Source organism: Condylura cristata, unplaced genomic scaffold (assembly GCF_000260355.1).
Source record: "Condylura cristata isolate star-nosed mole 26May11 unplaced genomic scaffold, ConCri1.0 scaffold00023, whole genome shotgun sequence".
Lineage (NCBI taxonomy): Eukaryota > Metazoa > Chordata > Mammalia > Eulipotyphla > Talpidae > Condylura > Condylura cristata.
Window position 1 is genome coordinate 19,271,139 of NW_004567124.1, and position 25,723 is coordinate 19,296,861.

General features: G+C 33.1%; 2 protein-coding genes across 2 annotated transcripts in view; one reads left to right on the forward strand and one right to left on the reverse strand.

The window, feature by feature from the left end:
- Positions 1–25,723, forward strand: part of FAM227B (family with sequence similarity 227, member B) — a 151,072-nt gene that overhangs the window by 35,955 nt on the left and 89,394 nt on the right. The gene's annotated exons all lie outside the window — the stretch shown is intronic.
- The window catches only part of FGF7 (fibroblast growth factor 7), a 53,082-nt gene continuing 35,713 nt past the window's right edge, over positions 8,355–25,723 (reverse strand). The window contains exons 3-4 of the mRNA XM_004687811.2: positions 10,529–10,632; positions 8,355–9,485 (exon numbers count right to left, since the gene is read on the reverse strand). Coding sequence (XP_004687868.1) covers positions 9,291–9,485; positions 10,529–10,632 — 299 coding nt within the window. The 3' untranslated portion in view covers positions 8,355–9,290. The remainder of the gene's footprint in view (positions 9,486–10,528; positions 10,633–25,723) is intronic.

Genomic DNA, 25,723 nt, shown 5'->3' on the forward strand with positions numbered 1-25,723 from the left:
GGGTCCCCCCCCCCCCCCCAGCAGCTTGGGATCCACTCACCTAGCTGTGTTGTCTCAGTTTTTATCCTGAGCTTTGTCGGGGCTGCTGGGGCAAAGGACAGCAACACATCTGTGGCTGCTGGGCAAAGGTCAGCAACAGTTCTGGGGTGGGTCTCTGGTTCTGAGCTGAAGCCTTTTCCCACAATTTGGTTTCATCTTCCTAGCTGAATTGCCTCAGTTTATCTCCAGGGTGTAGCAGGGCTGGGTCTAAAGCTGCCAAGCAGCTGCAGCTGCCATTGCAGGCAGTTTCCCTCTGTAGCACTTCCTGGCGTCCAGGCGCCTAGATTTTTAAAGGACCCAGCGAGTAGGAAGCCACTGGAGTCCTGGATCAGAATTGCAGGATTCAGCTAATCCTGCCTATGGGGCTTCCCTTAAGGGAATTCCCCAATCACCGATTCTCCCTTGGTTATTTTCCCTCTAGTGAGTCCAGGGCATTTTCATTTGGGTTGAAACTCATAGCATGTAAGTCTGTAGTCCGTTTTTATATAATCCCATGCGAGTTTAGATGTAGCCGTCTTGGTGTCTTTATTCTCCCGCCATCTTGCCTGTTCTGAGCTGGTCGAGCTGATCAGTGGCTTTGCTTGGTGCTCAGGCACTCCCGATAGGGTCTGCAGTTTCAACGGTTTTTCCCTGTACCCAGGAGTTGCAGATCAGATTTGCAGTCTTTCCGCAGCCTGGGCTCCACTCACTGAGCTGAGCTGTTCCTCTTCTCCTCCAGGGTTTAGCAAGGGGCAAAGTGGCCCCTGCAGCCCACTGAACTTCCAGGTGTGTGGGTTTTCCCAGGAGTTCCCAGAAGGGAACTCCCCAATCTCTGATTCCCCCTCAGTTATCTACCTTCTAGTGAGTCCAGGGTGTTTTTGTTTGGGTTGAAACTCGCAGTAAGTCTATAGTCCATTTTCTGTCCTCAATTCCTATGCAAGCCTGGACACAGTGATCTCGGCGTCTTTACTCTCTGGAGATTCTAATTCTTTACCAGATTTTGTGGGAAGATCTAGGAAAGCAAGCAGTATTCATTTGTATTTTTATCACATTTAACAGATATTTACCATATAGTATTCATTACATACACAGCTAATTCTTAATATATGCTTATTTAACTGGAATGCATGAATATTTGGATTAATAAAGTATTATATATAGTTAATACATATATGTACATATGTATATGTATAGTTCATATATACATAATCAATTAGTAGATGGATGTCATCATAGAGTATTGTCAATAAGATTCAGTAGAGGAAAAAAGCATTATAAGGCAGGAACTAGTCTGAAAATAGCTCATTAAACTTGAACTGTGCCTTTAAGAATAGCATAGAAAGTTGAAGATTAGTTTGAAGTACAATATGAGCATTTGTTTAAAGTAAGCTAGATAATGCATATAGTACCAAATTTATTATCTAAAAATATGACATTGAAGCAAAATCCTGCCAGATATATATAATAGGAGATTTAATTGTATTAGACATAGGTTTCTGGAAGAAGCCATTTATTGTACTCAATAACTCAAATATGAAAAGACTTTCATATTTTGTTTTATTGTGCTTCTTTATATGTGTAAATCTTGAGTGTTCTTTTTATATTAAGTAAAAATGTTTGTGAGTTTTATGCAAGTGATTTAATCATGAGTTATTTGGCTGCCTCTGTCTCAAACCAAAATACTTGCCAGCAATATTCACCCTTTTTTTCCCAATAATGTTTAAATTTCTATTGCATCTGAGCAGTTTTAGAGTTTACTCAGATAGGCAGAACAAATACATTAATCAGTTTTGAATGTGAATTGCAAATGTGTTCAGCTAACACTGAAGGAGTTTTTGTATTATTTATACAGATAGTTAACCTCAAACGAATGTCTATTCATTAACACAGATTATGTGGAAAGTATACAAAATAGAAAAGTAGATGGCCATTGGTGAGTAGCTGACATAAAACATAAGTTGTTCATTGCATAATAAAACATTTTTTAAAAAGAGTAGGCTAAGTTGTGTATAAATAGTGGGAAATAAAGACAATGTAATAATAGGAGCATTGCACATAAAAATCAGAGACAGAATCAATGTTTTGTTTTTCATTGCTAATCCATAGGTCACTGTTAAGAATTCTGGTTTCTGTTCTTAGTAATATGGAAGACAACTTCAGTTTTGAACAGAGAAATGGCATGGCCTAAAATATATCTTAGCAGAATGACTCTAGCTGCTCTGTTTGAGAGCGGGCTATAGTGTATGTATAGGGGTGGAAGTAAGGCAGGGCCCTTAATGTATGTTGTGCTCCATAATTGTTCTGTTGCAAAGAAAAATGTAGTTCTCTTTCTAGTGTTTGGATTTTGACCTAGTCTCAATTATGAATAGCAAAATATGGAAGCATCAGGAATCCAAGAACTGCATACTTTAGAACATTTTTAAAAATGTGGAATTAGTATGAAGCAACATGAGCACCAGCAGGGTGTTAAAGGAAGAAATAGTCTCTAAGGAGGTTTTCCCTGCTTAGTGAATTGGTTCTCAAAAGCATGGACACATTAAGATATCCTGGTAGGTTTTTTTGTTTGTTTATTTTTTGTGACTTTTATTGCATCTTAAAGATTATCACACATAGGTCTGAATTATTATCTAGTATGTTACTGTTTCTGTAGCTGGGTAAATTAAATCTTATTCATCAGCCTTCTGACCTGTTCCTTTTTAACAGACACAAATATATCCCAAAATTTCCAGATATCCTTGATTTTAACTGTTATGGCATGATGAATCAAAACCACTGAATTTGTTACACATTCAAAGTCATTTCCTTCAAGTGGTAACTCATCTTTCTGGGCTTGAGATAACCAATAAGCAATGCCTGGCCTCATCCCAACCCTGTGAATCAATTTTTCTCCCAAGAGTTTTCAAAGTTCAGCAAGAGATCCATTCTGAATAGCATTGCTGGAGAAATGAGCATACACAAACTTAGTCTGGTTGCAGAAGCCTAGTGAAACACCCTTGACTATGTTCTGTGCATGCCTGAAGTTAGTGTGAGCAGTAGTCAGCTCCTTTCAATTCTCCCACCATTTGTCAAACCAGAGTATCTTCCTTTTATCCCCAAGGAGACTAAATTTGATGGGAAAGTCCTCCCTCAGCATAATGCCACTGGCTTCCTTCACAATAACCATAACATCCTTTCAGGGAGATGTCAACATTTTCTGGAATGTCAATAATCTGATTGATGAGAATAGTTTCATTCTCATAGTAGATGACAAAGAGAGAGCATCTTGTCTCTCCTGATGAGTTTTAAAAAGCATTGCCTGGGCCTCATTCCATACGTAATAATGCAATTGCTCTGGGATAGGGCTCAGACCTCATTTTTTTTTTTTTTAAGATTTATTTATTTATTAGTACAGAACTGGGGAACAGGCCAGAGATGTGGAGGGTGAGAGGATTCACCAGAGACAGAGCAGGGAGCAGAACAGGCAGATCACCAAAGTACACTGCTGAGGAGAGCAGCAGGCCGGTCAGGAGAGGTCTGCCACGCCATGTGGATTTCCTCTGGGGTAGGCGGGGATTGAACTCATGCATAAGTGGCTTAAGTTTCTTAGTGCTGTGCTTTAACCTGCTGCGCCACCAGGGAGGGCCAGACCTCATTATTTTTAAAAAATAAAAATTCCCAGGTGACTCTAATCAGCATCTCACTTTAAAATCAATGCTTTCAAGTCTTTTCACATCTTCTTATCCTTAAATGAGGCTGGGCAATTGGTGACTGATCACCTCCACCAATTAGGAAAAAGTCCTTTTACTCAAGGAATTTCAACTGGCATCTATCACCTTCCTCTCCTGAGGTAGGACAGTGGCAGGGAGGATTATCCTTAGGTTGTGTCATTTCCTTTAACATTTGAAGTCAAAGTTATATTGTTAGCTTTCCAGCTTCATAGGAGGCCTCAGGAAAAGAAACTCAAGGTAATAAGCAGGCAAACCTTTCCTCAATTGTTCTGAAAATGCACCTTGCAGTCTCCCTCAGGGATCCATAATATTGGATCCATAATATTGACATGGACAATATATACCTACATTATCTTTCTCTGCTGAATGGCTGACCACTGAAAGTCATGATTTTATTGCTCCCTAGAGTCATCCCTGTGGCAGTGGTCTTAAGACATTTAATTTATGTCTACATTAGTCAGTCTTTAAAATGGCCTTCAATTATTTCTTCTTTTTGTTATTTATACCCTTATGTGATCCCTTCCCTTTGAATAGAGGCAGAAGTTTAAGATAAGGGATATAAAAACACTGTGGCTTCCATTTGGCTCATTCACACTCACAATCCTTCTGAGTCCTTACTATATGAACAACAAACTGTAATGTTCTAAGTAGTTTTAGGGAGAGGTCCAAGTGGCAAAAGTGAAGTTTCAACCCAGGAGTCACTAAGGACCAATGGTGGATTCCTCTTTAGGTTGAACATTTAAATTGATTGATTGATGCACCCCTTGCCAACATCTTAATTGCAGCTTTATAAGAAAGGAGAACCAGAAACACCTAAATAAACCATGATCACAGGCTCCTGACCAAATCAGCTAAATTTACCATTTTAAACCACTAAGTTTTATGTAATTTGTTATGTAAGAAAAACTAAAACTAACTTTGCTAAGAGAAAGGCCAGTTGTCTTTAAGTTAAATCTCACTATCTACATTTCAATTATTAGTTATGGTGAGATCAAGAAAATTTTGTATAGCCTTTCATAAATTGAATGTGAAGATTTGGAAAATGGAACTACATACTGATCTGGAAGTAAAATGAAAAAGTAAAAGCCATTTCCTCAAGTGAGGGTGAATACTGGTGAGGAATTATTAAAAAGAGATTAGGACTTTATTTATTTCTAGTTTCCTATCATGTCTCTTCAATAGAAAAGAAACTAAATTTTCTTGACAAACCATTCAAAATTAGAGGGTAACTGGGAGCATATGTAGACCTAACAAAACATCACCTTCAATTAGAGTATCTTGAACAAATATCGAAGTGGAATCAAGAGTTGCCTGACAACAGTGCTGAAACAATCTAGTTTTAATGAACTATTTCATATTCATATACACATTAAGGAGTCACACCAGAGAGATCAATTAATAAGTATCTATCTCTAAAATCCCTGTTTTATGGTGATCATAGAGATGATCAAAAGTGGTAATCATCTGGTACCCACAAATTAGTCATAGTGGCCTGCTTCTATTCTGGCATATCTATCAGTAGTATATTCTAATTGACCAATGAATACTCATATTGGTTTTTTGTTGTTTTTTTTTTCTTTTTAGATTTCTTTATTTATGCATACAGTACTGGGGATACAGGCCAGAGGAGCAGGGGTGATGAGAGGATTCACCAGAGACAGAGTGGGGAGCAAAATAGGCAGATTGGTGAAGTACACTGCTGAGGGAAGAAGCAGGCAGTCCAGGAGAGGTTCTGTCACGCCATGTGGATCACCTCCATGGCCAGGGATCGAACTCGCACTGGAGTGACTGCAGCCAGCTTGCAGTGCTGTATCCTAACCTGTTGTGCCATCAGGGAGAGTCCTCATACTGGTTTTTAATATTTTTATTATAGCTGTTGTTCATGATGTACTTCAGGTAAAGTTTTAGTTTTCTCTAGCCATATGTTATCTTTTTGAAAAGTCAGACTATGAGAGGTACAGAATCCCTTGTGTTTTATTCATGCTCAAGTGTGCCCATAGGGTGGTAGTATAATGAAGCCATATGGTAAACTTTATACATCTTTGTGGTACATCACTTTTGCTCATTGGAGTGAGTTTCATATTAATACAAATCTATTATAGAAAAAAATGCATAAGTAATATGAGTTTTAAGAAAAAAGTTTTCAAGAAATTTTGTGGTTTATGTGAGTCACCAATACATGATTCCTTGGACTCATTCTCTATCTTTACTGTTATTTGTATTTCAGTAGAAAATTGTAAGAGGCATTGACTTTAGGGTATTTGTGGTTTTAGAATTGCTTTCACTACAGCTGGATTCTGTAGTCCATCCTTTGTGTTCTTTTTCACTCTAGAAAATTGTAAGAGCAAACTAAGGAATTAATAATATATCTTCAGATTCTCTTCTCTTATATCACTAAGTTAAATTTATATCCAAGTCAAAATTTGATAATTTATATTATAGTTTTTAAAGTGAAAGTATTTTAGCTCATTTTATCTTTTAAGTAACATTTTAGAAAAAGTTAGTATGTTTATATGTATATTTTGAGCAATGTTCTTTTTTGTGCAAATAAAGGGATGCATATAAGAGTTGAATAGGAATCAGGATCGGAAAGTATATCATTTCTTTCCTCTTTGTGAGTCAAATAACCACACTATAGATTAATCATTGTGCTTGAAATGAGTTTCAAAAACATGTCCCATCTGCATGCAGATGTAAGGAAATTATCTCAATAGAAAATTTTTAAAGGGAACCACTCGTCAACAATACTAATAATCTAAGAGTAAGAAACCCAAACCAAGTAATATGGGCTCTTATTACTGAGTGCTCTATATCTAATTAGCTGCATAAATTTGTATCATAGTCTCAATTTCCTGATCTATAAATGAATAGGAAGGACTTTTTATGGTCTCTCTCAGTTTTAGGATTGTATAATTCTGTGTGTAGCTAGGGCTTTTCTTTTCTAAAATTTGCATATAAACACAAAGCAATAGGGAAAAAATTAAAATAAATGTTTGTGGAAAGATTTTGTAGATGACCTGTACTATTAGATTGGATTTACAACTACATATTAGTGTTGTTTAATTCAACATTGCTGTGTAATTTGATCATAACTATACTCTATAAACAAAAAGTCTTTGATCCTAACATAGCTTGTATTTATATGTACATGCACTATTTCTATTTAAATGTCCACATTACATGTTTCACCCTAACATTAAAAGTTAAGTCAGATTGAGCCCTCCTTGGTGGCGGAACAGATTAAAGCACGCATTATGAAGCTCTCTGAAGCCGTGCAGCATGAGTTCGATCCCTGGCCAGGGAGGTAACCCACATGCTGTTGCAGATCTCTCCTGCCCTGCCCATTGCACCCTCAGCAGTGTACTTTGTTAGTCTGCCTGTTCTGCTCCCCACTCTGTCTCTGGTGAATCCTGTCACCATCACACCTCTGCCTGTACCCCAATTCTGTAAACATAAGTAAATAAATCTTTAAAAAAATAACTAAGATTATTCTTTATGAATCTTCTTTGTTATCCAAACATTGAATAAATTTCTATAAAAACAGATTATTTACAGATTCTTCTAGGCACTAAGGGACTGAATATAAAAATATGTTCTCATCCACTTTTGATATGTTCACAAGACTCTAGTCACAGAACCTGACCTAGGAAGCTAGGCTAGCAAGGCTCTTGAATCAGATTGCAGTTTATAATTTCATTTTGCTTCTCATAATATCATTTATGGCACCTCCCGGAGTCTATCTGAGAAAGAGCAGTTCTTTCTAATTTCATGAAGCCCAGTCGTAAAAGTCAGCCAGAAAAATGTCAAATGAATCTGTTGGATCTGTTGACTTAGCCATTCATGTAACCCACCTGTAAATGTATTACTAGATTTTTATAAAAAATAAGGGAACTAGAATGAAATGACAACTTTTTTTTTTAAATTAAAACCATAATGCTTAGCATACTAACAGCTTAAATTAGATAAATGTTGACCACCTATAATTGGTAAATTCATGAAGTGCTACAAAATCTGATAGTGGAAGAATTATGATGTGGACATTTTTTTTCCCGATAAGCTCATTATTTTTGCCCATCCTCACGCCATCCTAATATCATGGGCGTCAAACCTCTTGCTATGTTCTCTATTTTGGACATTTTGTTCTTGCCTTCTAATAGGAAAGCAACTTTCAGTGTTGCCATATTTTGAGTGGCAGGGATTTTTAGAGATTAAAAAACTGCTAACTTTATGCATATTTTAAAAATATTAGACTTTTCTCACTCTTTAAGTCAGCTATGTTATTCTAACTTTAAAATCCGTTACAGTTTTTTTCTCTGCAGTGATTTTACTTATACAGTCTAATTGACAAGAGAATGTGGCAAAACATATTTAACCTTTTTTTTTATACCATTCCCTGTGAGACATCTATTGTCAAACTGCTGCAGGCTGTCATTTTTGTCTGCTATCCAGGATTTGCTGGCCCAAGTGCTGTGTACCAGTCTTGGTTTTGCTACAAGGGGGAGGGGGAACTTGCAATTGAGCCAGATGGTTTTGTTATTGCTTTAAAATTAAAAGCATATGAAACAGATACAGCTTATTAAGGTTGTTTTTTTTATAAATAACATAAATTTAAATAACAAAACAATGAAGTTCAAATACAACTTAAAATAGAGTTTAATGCTGTAACCACAGGGGAAGAAAGCATGATTATTCATGGGAAAAACATTATTAAAAGCCATATTCCCAAATATGAATTATACAAAAGATAGATTATGTTACTTAAGAAAAGACTTAAAGATTTTCTGAATTTTACTTTCATGAATTATAAAATGTTATTTTGTGGCAAGTGAGATGAAGTACAGTATTATCATCATTATTACTATTTTATATACAAGATTTTTAGAAACATCCCTTTAGAACTGCTCTTTCAACTTAAGCAGTAATAAGAATTTGTTCTTGATAATGGGTAGAAGCATTTTCTAATCCTATACTTTTCTAAAGCTACCCATTTGACTAAATTCAGTAATGGAATTTTAAAAAATATTCTTCATTTCTGATTGCATGATTTAAGTTTAAACAGTTTATATTGTTTTCACTAGGAAGCATTTCAAATACTACTCATCTTCCATAGTTAGTGTTGGCTTGATTATCTGACAAATCATTCCAGCAGCCTTTAGGTCTGACATATATAACATCATCTGCATTATTATTATTATAGCAGCCATTTTGTAAGCACATAGGAATATTTAAATAACCATCAGATAATCAAATCTAACATACTCTTAAGGGTAAATTAATTTAAAAAAACATTACTATTACTAACATCATGATTGTACAACCAGTTTTACAATTTTTTACAACTTTTAGTTACTAAATCTGATTTTTGTGTATATTTTTCAAATCTTTCTTTAATGCAGTCTCTTAAAATAAACAATAAATGCGCAAGTCCAGCTTGATCAGTTTTTCAGTAGTTTTCCAGCCTTTCTTGATTACTTTTTAAAAAAAGAAAAGGAAAGAAAAAAGAAAGAAAACAGTCCACTTAAGAAATCTCCCTGCTGGAACTGGTTTCTTATATACCACATATGATTAGGTTATTGCCATAGGAAGAAAGTGGGCTGTTTTTTGTTCTTTCTTCGTTTTTTTCCCTCTTACAGGAAAACCCTTTTGATTTAAGGCAACAAACATTTCTCCTCCACTGTGTGTCCATTTAGCTGATGCATATGTGTTGTAATGATTTTCCAGAATTAATTCTTTGAAGTTGCAATCTTCATTGCATTCTTTCTGTAAAACAACAAAGAAACATTGAAAAGAATTTTAGAGGAATTCAGTTAAACAAAGAGTAAGTAATATTTGGTAAAATTAAAACATACATATATTTATCAGCATGTGAAGTTATATTCTTAAAATATATATGGTATTATTACACCGATGATAAAGGAAAGTTTAAATTTATAAAAGGCAGTTTAAATTTTAAAAAATAAAATAAAATGATATACTTTAGTTAGGCAACATTTTCAAATAGGCAACTTTTTGGCAGTTACTGCTACTACTTTTTAGTATTAAGAGCTATTACTAGTAGCTCTTATATTACTATGCCCAAGTCACTTATTCCCTAACCACTAGAATTTTATTTACTTTGTAGAAACTCTGTCTACATCAGCTAGAGAACATATTTCACAACTTTTTTTTCTTTTACTACTATACTGTCTATGCTAATGATGAAAAATTGGTTTATTCTCCATACAATTATCTTTAATTCATTCAGTTAAACCTATATTTTTATATAATTAGCCTATATCAGATATTATACTAGACTGTACTAGAAAAAAACAATTATACTTTACTGCAGTGGGGTGAGTTGTTACATATTCAACATTGTAATAAAGTGAGAACAGTGGGAATGCCTACAGTTCAATCTCATGATTGTGAGATTGACGTTGATAAACAAACTTCTGGATTTTTCCCCAAGAATTTTCATGTCAGCATGTGCAAATTGGGTGAACATTAACAAAAAGAGCTTTAGTATTGACAGATGGAAATTTTAGATTTTAAGTGTCAAAAATGCACATGGAATTTTAGAGTTGGAAGAAAATTTAGAGGTTAGTTAGTCCAACATTTTACAAATTAAGAAACCAAAGTCCAGAGAGATTAAGCAATTTGTCCATGATCAAGCAATATTTTTTATTAATGTCCAAATATTAAGTGTTTCAGTTGAGTCATTAAATTATATAATTGGAACAAAATTAACTCCTTTTATACTTTTTAGAAAGGCAAGATTTTTTGACAGTTTAAAAAATTAAGTCTAAGCTTTTAATTATCAATACCTTTGCATAAAGTTTTCCTTCCTTGTTCATTGCAAGATAATATTCACTCTCCACACCTTTGATTGCCACAATTCCAACTGCCACTGTCCTGATTTCCATGATATCTGCAGGGAATTATGAAAAAAATATCAGTTAATCACTCACCTTTGTAGATTATCCATTTTTTCTGTTTCAATCATAAGTTATTAAGAAATTAATATGATTATTCAGTCTGAGACCTCTTACCCATAAAACACACACACACACACACACACACACAGCAATGTCGTCTTTATTAAGTATGGAAAATACTATTTGTTAAAGCTTTATATTATAAAGATTCAAAGACATAATTACATATGTGAATTTTTATCATTTTATTCAATGGAATTACATTTCTCATTTACCATAACAATAGCAATAAACATTTATTGAGCTTATATCACATGCTATAGATTATTCCAACTTTCTTATATATTTCCTCATTTACTTGTCACCATAGATTATGAGGCAAGTAATCTTGTTACCTCAGGTTACCGATAAAAAACTCAGGCACAGAGAAGTTAAGTATCTTAACAAATTTCATAGCTAGTAAGTGGCTTAAGTGCAATTTGAGCCTTATATAATACTATAAAATTGCATTACAAACTAACATCTTTACTTTTCTATTTTCTATTTTATTTCAAAAAATATTGCTAATAAAATATTTTGTTAATATATTGAAATTGAATAAAATTTCAGTTTTGGTAAAGGAAGGTTAAAAAACTTTCTGCCTAAAGAAAGATTAAGTAGTTTAAACTGATAGATTTTTGACATATTAAAAGACAATTTAAAACTATTTTATGAATCCAATTCATATAATAATTATAACATAACTTTCTATCTTATTTTCAATTTTGTATTGAAGTAACATGTTATTAGATTGTATAAGATTCAGTTGTCCAGTTGAGAATCATTCTGTGTATATATTACATTAAGGTCAATTTTTTTTTAAAGATTTATTTATTTGTGCATACAGAACTGGGGTACAGGCCAGAGGCTCAGGAGCAGCGAGAGGCTTCACCAGAGACAGAGTGGGGAGCAGAATAGGCAGATTGATAAAGTACACTGCTCAGGGGAGCAGTGGGTGGGTCAGGAGAGGTCTGCCATGCCATGTGGTCACCTCCAGGGAAAGCATGAATCGAACTTATGAGGAAGTGGTTTTAGCTTCTTAGTGTTGTGCTTTAATGCGCTATGCCACCAGGGAGGGCCTAAGGTCAATTTTTAAATTTTTGTTGAAATGTTTACAGAATTGTTGAAATGCAGTTATCTGAAGTAACAGTACATTTTTTTAATTACATATTTTTTCCATAAAGTATCATCTTCCTATGCCAACTGCAATGTAAAGAAAATTCCAAGAGAATATTATCTCTATAAAATAGAGTTTCTTAAAGGTGTTTTCTAAAATATTTACTTCATGGAAAATCTGTTTTTTACTCTATGACTTCACTTAATCCTTATTTACTATGTTTCTGTTGTCCTATGTATAGAATGGAATTGTTACCCACTACTTTGAAATTAATGTAGCCTAGATAATAATCTAATACTTGTCATCTGTTTCATATATATGCTACATATAGTAGCTCTTTCTCCAGTATATTAAGCTTAGCATGGTCAGAACTCAGCCATTTGAGGGCTCTACAGCAACTCATTTTAAAATTGGGCTCTATGAAGAAAATATAAAGGAAGGGATGTTAATTTTCTGATGTATTTATGAAGCATTTTCAGAAAACTTAGAACTATACTATAATTTTAGGATACAAATTAAGAAAAGCCACTCTAATTTCTGAGCTCTAGAGTTTAAAAACCTAGGATAAATGTTAAACACATCTTTAATTAAAAGAGAAGAAAGCATTCTGCAGAAGCGTGTTAAAGAGACAGCTAAGAGAAATTTTTAATTGCTTACAAGCACACGAAGGATATGGTACTGATACATTCGTGTAGCAATACCTCTTCAGCAAGACCTTTTTCAAGGGCTAGACTCAAGTCAGAGGTAAACCCTGCCCTCTTACAGCTTTTTATCTTGTAAATAACTCTTCTTTGTCTGAATAAGAAATAGCACAGGGAAACAATTCACTATGAAGCCAAATTCTATTATGTTGAATTTGACTAATATAGTCAAGTATACCAAAGAATTCATTGACTCAACATTTTTCAAAACCTTTAAATGTAAGTAAGTCTACTGAAGACTTACAGACTTACAGAATTTCTGAAGATGATACCACTACAAAAATTCATAAAGCAGCCAGTGTTTCTTTTCTTCATGAACTTCCTCCCTTTATTCAACATTATATTTTCCCTTAAAAGGAAAGGGGAATATTGATGCATAGCCTTAGGTTATCTTTCATGCTCAGTTTTCATGGAGGGAATAGAATCTGAAATGGCTTTTCCTTTTATAGAATAGCTGTCTAGAAAACATAATGTTGAATCATAGAGTTTTTCTTAGTTATGGTACATGGACTCTCACTTTTAAGTTCATATTGTTTCAGCTACAAGCCTTTTTCAACTATCCTCTGTCCATTGCCCACCATATTTCTCATTACATTCTGACACTCAATAAGCAAAGCACATTGTTAATCTTATCCTGTCATATACTGGGGTTTAGGATACTAAAAAATCTTTATATTTTTAACCACCCCATTAAAATGTAGAAAGATAGCTGAATAGATACACAACCAAAGTAGATAAAAGTTAGTCAAATAAGCATATGAATAGATACTCAGTCCTGAAAGATTCTACCTTGAAATTTACTTTTTAATTGCATTATTTTTTATTGAAGTAACTTTTTATTGAAGTAATCATACAGTGTTTTAAACAAATTGTATGATTCAGAGGTACAGGATCACACCTCTTCAAGTGTTTGGTTACCATACCACACCGACCTCTTAAGCATTCATATCCTCTACCACAGTGGAATGGGACCCATCCCACTATATAGCACGTTTTTATCATCAGCTTATCTGTCATTAGGCACGTAGGTTGCCCCATAACTTGCCTACTGTAAATTGTGCTTCAGTGAACACTGGAGTGCATATATTTCTTCTAATTAATATGTGTGCATTCTTCAGGTAGGAGTACATATGTTGAATCATATGGTAGACCCATTTTTTAAATTGAGAAGTAAGATAATTTTTATTATTATGTTTGTCTCCAAGTGTTTATTTTAGTTTTATTTCTAAGTAATTCCAGATTTGCAAAAATAGTGCAGCAAATTCCTATGTACCTTTGCCTAGTTCTTCTAATAGTAATATTGATAGTAACATCATCATAGAACATATAAAACCAGGAAATGAACATACATACAAACCACAAATCTTACTTAGATTTCTCTTTTTTTACATGGATTATGGGTGTGTACATTCATGATAGTTCTATATGACTTTATCACAAGTGTAACTTTGTGTAATCACCACAAAACTCAAGCTATAGAACAGTCCCATAATTACAGAGTTACTTTCATATTTACCCTTTCTAACCCTCTTCCTAACCCTTGTAATGATCAATCAGTGATGTATTTCCAGAGTAGATCTGTGTTTAATGTTTTGAGAAGCTTCCATACCATTAAAAAGGAGCTGGACCAGTCTACATTCCCACCAACAGTATGCGAGGGTTTTTTGTTGTTTTTTTTTTTGCCACACCCTCACCAACACTTGTTACTTAGCTGTTTTAAATATGGATAAGTCTTACACGTGTGAGGTGGTATCTCAAGGTGGTTTTGATGTACATTTAGCTGTGGAGAAGTGATGATGAACATTTTTTCATGTGCCTTATGGCCATCTGTATGTATTCTTTGTAGAAATGTTTTATTTTTTTCTGCCCATTTTTGGATTGGGTTATGTGTTTTCTTTTCATTGAGCAGTATGGCTCTTTGCAAATCTTGGATATTAGCCCCTTTTCAGTTGTATGGTTTGCAGATACATTCTTCTATTCAGTAGTTTATCTTCTCATTTTAATTATAGGTTTTTTTTCACTATGCAGAAGCTTTTTAGTTTTATGTAGACTTTCATTTTATTTGCTTTGGTTTCCTTTGCCTTTGGATGCTAGTCTCCAAAGTTGCAGAATATTTTGACTGTTTTCTGGTTTCAGTTTTACATCCAAGTCTTCAATCCAGTTTACGTTAATTTTTGTGTATGCTATGAGGCAGTAGTTCTAGTTTGATTCTATGTCCTGTGGCTGTCTAGTTTTCCCAACATGATTTGTTTTTTTCCTTTCTCCATTGTATCAAGCTCTTATATTTATATCCATGTTGTAAATATAGAATTATTTCCAGTTTTTTATTGGTGTTCAACTATTTAATTATGTGTTCATTTATATTTCAATATCATACTATCTGGATTACTATAAATTGTAATATAGTTTGAAGTCTAGGAGTGTGATAGCTTATTTCTATTTTGTCAGAATTATTTTGACTAGTCAGAATCTTTTAATATTCCATATATATTTCAGTAATGTTTTTCTGTTTCTTTAAAGAATGTCATCAACACTTCGATAAGAATTGCATTCAATTTGTATATTGCTTTGAGTAGAATGGCCATTTTAACAATGTTAATTCTTCCAGTACATGAACAAAAAATAAATTTCTGTTTCTTTGTCTATTTCTTTGAGCAATGTCTTACAGTTTTCATTGTGCAGGGTTTCACCTCCTTTAAGTTTAGTGCTAGATATTTCTTTATTTTTGATGCTATAATAAATGAAATTCTTTTCTTGACTTCATTCTCTTCTAATCTGTTGTTTGTGTGTAAGAGTGCAACTGATTTTTGAAAATTGATTTTGTAGTATGCTTACTGTACTGATTTACTCTTTCAATTATTTGTTTTAGTGAAGCCACTGGGATTTTCTATTTATGTTATCATGTCATCTGCAAATAATAATAACTATACTAATTCCTTCCCAACCTGAATTCTCTTTATAGCTTTCTATTGCTTAATTGCTCTAGTCAGGACTTTCAGATATTATATTGAATATAGTAGTAAAGGTAGACATTCTTGTTTTGTGTCTGATCTTAGTGGAAAAGCATTCAGTTTTTCCACCACTGTGTATTATGTTCCTGATTCAGTAACATTCTTAATTGTTTATCTTTTTCCATACCAGGAAATTTATAAATCTAAACTATATATTAATTTTTGGAAGAATAGTGTTGGTAGAGTCAATATCTAGTCAGGATTTTCTCTAATTACTTGTTAATTCAATGAACTGTGTCTTCTTTTACTCAAGAAAACCAAAGAATGAAGAAACTAGAATTAATAATCTGTTGTTCAAGTGTATAATAAGACGTGTTATTCCTTCAAGTCCATTAATATCTGTAGAAGAATTAACTACATAAACTTATTAAATCTTATCCTCAAAATCATATGTCATAAAGTTGCTCAGGAAATGTAATATAAAAATACATAATATGCAGATATTAAGGTAACAATCAGAGTAAGCTAATTTTATGCAGTCTCTTGATCTAAAGTATATCCAGAGAATGGTATAAGATAGTTTATTTTTTTTGCTGATCTGTATTTATGTTTTACAGAGGTTTGTGGTGTTATTTTTTTCCAAAAGATAAAAGCATATTACTTGACACATTGTATTTCCAACACAATTAATGTAGAAAAATTAATGAGTTTAGTAGTGATAATGACAAAAAAGAGGTCCATTAGCATACTAGAACATGAAAAATCAAATTGTCCAGCAAAATTAAGCCATTTAACCACATTAACAACATTTTTGTCAACAATTCCTAAGTACCTATTTGGAGATTGCGAAATACTGATTTGTAAGGATATATATGTAAATATATATATAAATACTCCTGTGTTCATTGCAAACCTACTTACAATAGCAACTTTATGGGATCTGCTCAAGTGCCCAAGGAAAAAGAAATGGATCCGAAACATTTAGTACACACACACACACACACACACACACACACACAGCTGCTACTCAGCTATGAAATAGGGTGAACTGCAACTGCCATTTGCAACAGTATGCATAAAACTAGAATGTGATGCTAAGCCAAATAAGTTAGAAGGAGAAAGACAAACACCAGATAATCGCACTTACATGTGGAATAGTGAAACATAAGAAATGGTCAGTCAAAGCCAAACCAACAACAAGCCCTTAACCACTGACTGACAAACTGAAGCAACAAGATGGTTTGGGTGGCAAGGTGGGAGTGAAGTAATGAAAGAGTCAAAGGGACATGGTAAAGGATTATTGAGGCATCAATGTGGGCATGGTGTGAAAATACATATTTGTGGAGATTTGGAGCAATTACATGCAGGATAGTGGAAATACACAGAATTGTATTATGTTAAACATATAGCACTTATTTTGAGACACTATTTGCTATCCTTGTAATTGTATCTGTGAATGTAACTCATAGCAGTATAAATACACATCTCAATCGTACTCTTTAATTAAATCCATACTTCATTGAATTGGTAGCCAAGAATATCAAACACAAATGTTTTACAGTTTGCTACTGTTTACATAATTTAATTTTAATTTGTAACTCGATATTTTTAATTACTATTAAGAAATTCTCCAGACATTTTGGATCTTATTGATCATTTCTATATGCACATGCCATTAAGTTTCTTCATCAAGAAAGCTATGGAGTCAAAGATATTTAACTCAAATATAAGGGTAAAGTATACAAATTATAGACAAATTGCAACTAAACCAGAATATATAGTATTAATGTAGGAAAGCCATTTCCAAACCTTTAGTCTTGATATGACTTTACATTCAAAAATTATTTAGGACACCAATGAGCTTTTGTTCATAAGAACTGTAACTACAAATATTTCCTGTATAAGAAGTTTAATGGAAATATTTTAAAAATATGTTTATCTTACTTAAAAAATCACAACAATAGCCATTAAATGTCTGTATGAACATCAACTGATATATTGATAGAAGAGGAAACCTAGGCTTACACAGTTCCAGACATTTTCCCTTTTTGTATCTACATTACATATATAATTATTTTCTTTATATCCAGACATTTTTCAATTTTCAAACCCCTAGTGCTTACAAATAAAAAGTTAAAATTTCTTAAACTAGCAATCAAGGCCCATAATAACTGCTTCGAAATCCTTTTCCTCCTTCTATTATTTGGTTATACTTCTGACTTAAACAGATAATTTCAATCTTCTGAATCTTTACCTCTATGACTTTTGAATCTTTACCTCTATGGTCTTGCATATACTTCTATCTTTCAGCAGAATGTCCCTATTCTATGTTTATATCCTATCTATATCAACCATATTTATCCTTCAAGAGGTAACTTAAATTCTATCTCTTCCTCAAGTCCTCTTTTGGCAACACCTCGGTTATATAACATTTTCCTTTGAATGTGTGCTGAATTTATTTTCGATCCTGTTCTACTTCTCGGTATCATTCATTTTCTTTTCTGCAGAAAGAAAAAATAGCAACTGAATCTTGGCATATATTTTATTGGTGTTCAGATATTTTTATGACACTATGATTAAAGTTACCAGATCATGTTTCTAAAATATTACTGGAGTTAGGTTATCTTCCATCCCAAATCACTGAAGAATACCACACACTTAAAACTGTAGTGATCTGTATACACAGAAAAATGTATTTCCTCTACTCCTAAAATGTGTTTTCATTATAATCTTACTCCTCAGAATTGTCAATATCAAACAAAGATAAATTAACAACTTGGTTAACATATCTTAATTCATCATCAAAGTCATTAGAAATAGTAATTTTAATAAACCCAAGATGCACTACATCTTTGAGATAAGAATAAGTTACCCAAAAAAAGCCAGTATATTTTCTCATACATTTTAGCATATTACATTATTGAAAATCTAGACTGTATTTTTTAAAATTAATAAACGTTGATATTCAGAACTTTTAAATTTACAGAAAAACTAAGTAGATAATGGCATCTCCATATCTAGTTCCATAGAATGTACACCATCAAGAGTGAACTCTATGGTAAACTATGGATTTTTGTTGATAATGACACATAACTTGGATCTTGTAAATAGTGCTGTGACTTTGCGTACTGTGGAGAGGCATAAATCCCTTTAAATTAATGTCTTTTTATTACTTACATAGACACCTAGAAGTGGAATTACTAGGTCTTATAGACTATTTTTAATAGTTTGAGGAACTAAATTTTATGAGTTCCTTATAATTTGGATATTAATCCCTTGTCAAATGTATGTTGTGTAAATATCTTCTCCCATTTAGTAGATGTACTTTCATTTTTATGATAGCTTCTTTCACCATACAGGAGCTTTTCAATTTGATGTCGTCAAACTTTGTTTATTGTTTTGGAGTCAAATTCCCAAATACATTTCTAGGGCTAATGTTAAGGACTGCATCACCTCAATTTTCTTCTGTGTATTTTGTGGTTCAACTTTTATGTCCAAGTCTTTAATCCATTTTGAATTCATGTTTGTGTATGATGTGAGATAGTTGTATTCATTTGCATGTGACTGCCCAATTTTTCCAATACCGTTAATTGAAGAGACTTTATTTTCTTCTTTGTATGTTCTTGGCTCTTTTGTTGTAAATTAGTTATCCATACATGTGTGAATCTGTTTGGAGGTCTCAGTTCTGTTCCACTTTTATATGTGTGTGTGTTTATTACAGTGCTTTCTGTTTGTTTACTTATGTTTTGTAGTATATTTTAAAGTAAAGGAACATGATAATCTCCATTTTTGTTCTTTTTTTTCCTCAGCATTGTTTTTGTCATTCATTTTTTTTTAAGATTTATTTATTTATGCATTACAGAGCTGGGGTACAGGCTAGAGGTGCAGGGGCAGTGAGAGAATTCACCAGAGACCAAACAGGGAGCAGAACTGGCAGATTCCAAATACACCTCTGAGGGGAGCAGCAGGCGGGTCAGGAGAGGTCTGCCCCACCATGTGGCTCACCTCCAGGGCAGGCAGTGATGAACTCATGCGGAAGTGGCTTTAGTTCTTAGTGCTGTGGTTTAATCTGCTGTGTCACCAGGGAGGACCACTCATTCATGTTTTTTTTATAGTTCTAAATAAATTTCATGATTTTTTTGTTCTATCTGTGGAAAATGGCTTGGTATTTTGATAAAGGATTGCATTAAATCTTTATATTATCTTGGGAAGATGGCTATTTTAAGTGTTAATTCTTCCAATTCATGAGGAAAAAATCTCTTTTCATTTCTTTGTAGCTTCTATTTCTTTCAACATTGTTTTACCATTGTCATTATATAGGACGTTTTCTGTCATTTAAGTTTTTGTCTAGATAGTTAACTCTTTTTGTTGCTATTATAAATGGTATTGTTTTCTTGCTGTTTGGATATAGGATTGCAACAGATATTTGTACATTGATTTTGTAGCCTGCCACTTTACTATACTGATTTATTATTTATAGTAGTCATTTACCATAGTCTGAATTTTCTTAACTGTACATTATTGATACATTGCTGTACCGCCCCTTATAGACACTTGTACTTTGTGGATCTGGAGATTATCAAACAGTAAATTGTGGGATTATTTTTATGCTTATTAACTTTTATTTAACTCAGTGTTTTTTGTACTTCCTGTGGCTGTTAAGATTCTAAATTAAATATCATATGACAACATGATATCTGATAACAATGATTGATAACAATGATTCAAGTTATTTCTGTGCCACTTACTCATTTTTTTTTACTATGCCACGTCATCAACTTTCTGTGATTATTGATTATTAGGTAAGATGTATTCACTTAAAATATAATGGAATGCAAATACTAACCAGTACTTCCTGTGGCTAACCAATGACTGTTAAGATTCTAAATTAAATATGAAATGACAATGAATGAACCTGTTTATATGCAGTAATAGTGAAAACCAACATGATTTTATTAAATGACAGAAGAGTTAACTAAGTCATGAGGAAATTATCTATCTCTTGTCAAGCATCCATATTTGATATGTCTATAGCAGCATCAAGCCATTCTTTTGTAAAATGGGAAGTTATGAATTTGATTTTTTTTAATAAATACATAGAAACTAGGAAGCAATTTTTTTTTGTCTCTAGTTAATTTAGCTCCCTGAACATTTTAATAACCTCTTAAGAAAGGGTGAATTGTTTCTTAATAGCCTCATAACCTCAGATTATGTTAATAATTTAAGAAGCAATAACACACTGATGGCTTATATTGAGGTTGTAAAATGTCCAGGACTTTATTCATGAGCACAAATCATATCTCCTACACTTTGTCTTCATGGAATTAAGTTTTTTATTTCAATTCAGATCTTTGTATTTCTCCATAGTATTCAATATTCCTGCCTATGATAATTTCTTGTTATTTTTTTTCAGTCATTTCAGATCTTTATTTGTAAATTGACAGGGAGTGAATCATATATAAGTGAAAAAAGAGTATATTAGAAAATTATGACTTCCAATACTATTCCTTGCACTTATTTGTTACTGACAGATTTGAGAGATGTATCTCATCGCTAATATACACTGTTATGTATAAATTTTCCATCTATTATTAATGATTAAACTCTGGGTTTCTTTGTGTCAAATTTATTTGCTTATTTAATTTTAATTAAATTAATATTTTTAATACCCTTTAAAGTTATACATTTTATACTGGTTCTTAAGTAGGCATACCAGGCATTCTCTGCTTGTTACTTAGTAGTTTTTTAAATTTTCAAACTGAAAACAGCACTATGGCATTCATTCATTTATCACACACATGCGGTTTTCTTCTCTACTTTCTTAGCAAGCAACACTCATTGTTCTGGACTATACTCTTCTTCCACAGAAATAGGATTTTAGGAAAATCACTTTATAATTTATATTATGCATGAGTGTTGGCCATGTCAGACACAAACACAAACAGGACAGATACATTTCAAGTCACTTCAACTACTTCACATGGTGACCTTACATCCTGGAATTTCTCCTGGCAAGCTGTTGTATTCCGAAGAACATTACTTTTCATTTTTTTCTGGCAGTTCCCTACCCCTACGTCTGTATTTTGTTAGTCTTCTAGGAAGTAGAACATAATACTGGAATGAACTGCCTAATTTCTTTTAGCAAATATGATCGAATGCAAATACTAGCCACATGTTTGATAACAAATATTCAAATTATTTTCGTGCCATTTCCTCATTCCTCTTGCTGTGCCCATTTCTTCAAAATTCTCTGATTATTAGTTATTAGATAAGATGTATTCACTTAAGAACATGGAGCTTCAGTATTTTAACCCAAGATGTCAACCTCAAATACAAGCAGGTGACCTTTTAATATATGCTTAATATTTAAAATCAGTTTCCTAAAGTAATAGTAAAACAAGTACCAAATAGGTTGAGATACATTTATGTTTACCTGACAGAGTGATTGACTAATGTTAAATATAAACCTTTATTCAGTCTATGTTAATTCAGTACATCAGGTAAACATGCTGTACTCATGCTGACTTTAACGTTTGTAGGGAAAAGTTCAGTGTTCAAATTGGGAAAGAAGTGGGTTCATTTTCTCACATTTTTTTTATTAACGCCATTCACTTCAGGGGGACACAAAGAACTCTCAGAGAAAATAATCCTCCAACAGGTTCTCTTACTTTTCCATGAACCCAAGAATCAACTATTGTAGGATAATATTCTTGATATATAATGAGCTTATCTTTGATTTTCCTTAGTCTAAGCAATCACTGCCTGTAACTGTTAATAGAACTAAGACTAACCTTAGAATACACTAAAAAAATTAGAAAACCAATCAAATCAAACCAACAACTAATGCAAGTAGATAAAATATTATTAAACCCAGAAAATATTATTCCCATCAAAACAGAATGAAACTCAAAATAAATCCATACAATTGCATAACTATTATAAAATATAACTAAATGTCCTGCAACAAGAGAATGGATTCCATAATCATCACTGACATAAATCAGTGATAGTTCTTATTAATCCTATGTCTATGCTATAAAGTAAAAAATAAAATGACTTATGTTGAGTGAAAAGAATCATGTCATTCATTCAGGGGTTTACTAAGAAAATAAAACATTAGATGACTTTAGAAAGTACATCAACATGAAATACAGTGATGGCAAAATTTTCTTTTGGAAGAATTTAAGTTGCAGGAATTTGTTTCAACAGGGTTAGAACTATAGCAAAATTAACAGCAGTGTACTCAGCTGTGCAATAAATAGGGTGATTCCTGTATTATGTTATTTAAAAATAATAATACGGAATATCACTGACTTGTATTATATAGAATTAAATTTCCATATCAATTTTCTGACTGTTTCCTTACTATTATAGCCTTTCTGGAGACATGGGGGCCATTTTTATTTTTTGAAATAGGAATAACATTAACTACAGAATAATATATATACCATAATCCCAGAATAGGTAAGAAAAACATCTTTTTATGTATAATGGAGGTAGTTTCTTCCTACCACTTAGAAAACTATCTCATTTCTGAAATTCCCCAAATTCTAAAATATCTTCAATAGGAAACAACATTTTAATTACAAAAGATTACAAGTATATTGGGAACAGTAATATACAGTCATCAATTCATACTGTAGTTTAAATGACTATATCTCCAGGATCCAAATTTCATTGGACTACAAAGGAAATGGGCACAGGGTGGGTGCCTAGCTGTAACTGAGAGGTGAGAAAGAACAGGAAGTTATAGAAACTTTCATTTACATTTTGCTTATAGCTAATCTAGGAGTCAAGACATCTTATGCTAGGTTTCATTGAATTTGTGAACTACCATCTTTAAAAACAAGCTGTAGATCCACTTCTCCTATCCCCATTTTAACTAATAGAATGCCCTGTGAAGTTTTGCTCTAATAGATATTCATCCTTCCTGTTTCCCTTTTTTGTATTTAAATGTTTTGTGACTAGGCAATACATCAATTTTTGGTTTCAGTTACATTTGGTTTCAGCATTGAAAAATGGCAGCCTGATTTAAAGCTGTTTTCACCATTTTGTTCACTTAAGAATTTTTAGGTACATCTTCTATGCTAGCTGTATGAACAATAAGTTCTAATGAAGATAGTTACAGTTTTCACAGAAGTGAAAATGGAAGAAAAAGAGGAAGAAAGAAAAACATCTGAGTTTACAGAGGGAGATACTTAAAATATTAAAAATGAATACCAGATACCCCAAACTTGTAAGAAAACCTAACATATTTGGTCTCTTTTTGTATTTCTAAATGTATCCTTAGCACATCTCTCTTCTTGCAGGCTGTGCTGTTAGTCCAAGCCTCAACTGTGATTATTATTTCTCAGCGAGATCCTGCCTAGCCTCACAAACTTTATGTTTACCCTGATGTAGTCATTAAAAAGGCTACTGTTTGTGAAGGTTACAATTCTGCTCCAAAATTTTCAATCGCATGTTCTATTAATAAGAAAAACAAAAGAAAACCCCCATTACTTAGAACACAAAGCACTCCAAAATCTGACTGCAGCCTACTTTTACAATTTTCTTCTCTTGTTCATACTTAACTAAATGATCCGTTAGCCCCAAATAAACTTATTTACTTGTTGTCATATTCTTCTGCAAGATAGTAAGGGAAGGAAGGGCAAATCCTAAAGAAAATTAAATGACCACCTATACACAGGACCACAGGAAACAAATCCCATAGCCCATAAAACCTAGGAAGAAACAAGAAATGCCCAGAGGTGAGACAAGCAGTCTCAGCTCCCACCCCAACCTACAAACAGGATGGTAAAACCCAAGGAGAGCAAGACACACCCAGAAAGAGGGAAGCATGGGGGAAATTCCTCAAAATCAGCAGGTCTCTGGGAAATTACACAATTTCTACCAAGAGAAGGATAGAACTGGTGCCCCAGGTCTGCGGCTTTCCCTGCCCCAATCTGCTGCTTGGAGACAAAACTATACGCTGAGCACAATAGAAAAGACAGTGACTTAGAAACTGCTGCCTGGACCAATAAATCATTCCAGAAATGCCTGCACAGTGCATCCCAGGAAGGGACAGCATTAGCAGTGTCTGCACCCCACTTAAGAGCTCCCAACTTTATGCAATGAATCATGTGATAGGCTCTAGAAATTTGCAGACACCCAGTTGCCACTCCTCAGAAAGTGTGATTCAATGATACAGTAAGTCTGAGGTGAGGTTTTGGCAATTAGTATATTTTAACAGCTTCTATTTGCTTGAGTGACACTTTTCTTACAAAATTCAAGTTTCTTATTAAGTTTTCTAACCTGTCATCATTGCTTTTACTTTAAGAATATATTATGCTTTTAATTATTACTTACCCCTGTTCTTTAATAGGTATACATAATTCTGACCTACTTTTCATATAAATTATAAAGTACTTGATGAGGCCATGTCATACTTTATGAATCCCTAGTACATGGCTGGCCCTCATTAATGCTGACATAGATATAAAGATACATAAATCACCTAATAACTTGTGTGTTATAAGTTAGCAAATTAAAATTATTAATCATTCCATGATTAAAAAACTAGTAAGTGCCCTAATGATACTTTAGAACTTAAGGTTAGAGATTAATTAACCAGAATCATGTAAGTTTCCTTCCAATTTTCATTGCATTGTTGTAATTTTCTTAATATCTTGTCTTACTACATAAAAAGTACAAATGGAAACAATGGTTTATCTCAGATTATATTTCATGATATCAATTGAAAACAATTGAGAGACTCCAAACATCTCTTGTTTTCTAACCAGTCATAGAATCTTAATTTTTTGGTTTTGGCTAAACCTCTCTTGAACCTATTTATGTTTTTAGCATGCAACACTTATTGCATAACAATTTCCATATGTTTTCTGGTTGCTATGTAATATGGCACATCTATCTGTGCATGCTAATTCTAGTATTTCATGAGTTGACTAACAAGCCTCTTATTCTTACTCATATTGTTATGATTTTATAGACATTGAATATAATCCATCTTAATGTTCATCTTAATATTCTAGATGATAACCCCAATATTTTTTAGTCCACATCATATGTATCTTACATCATTCATTCATTCTAATTTCAGGGTGCTTCTTCCATTGTGCTGTATTGTCTTTATTAATGCTTAGCAAAGTACATGACATCTGTATTCCAGATGTTTTTTATTTTTTTTTAACATCAGGATGTCTGTTTACCCAAAACTATTAGATGTTCTGTTTTATGTCTTACTTTCTTCCTGATAATTCCCATTGTTTTATTGGTTTGT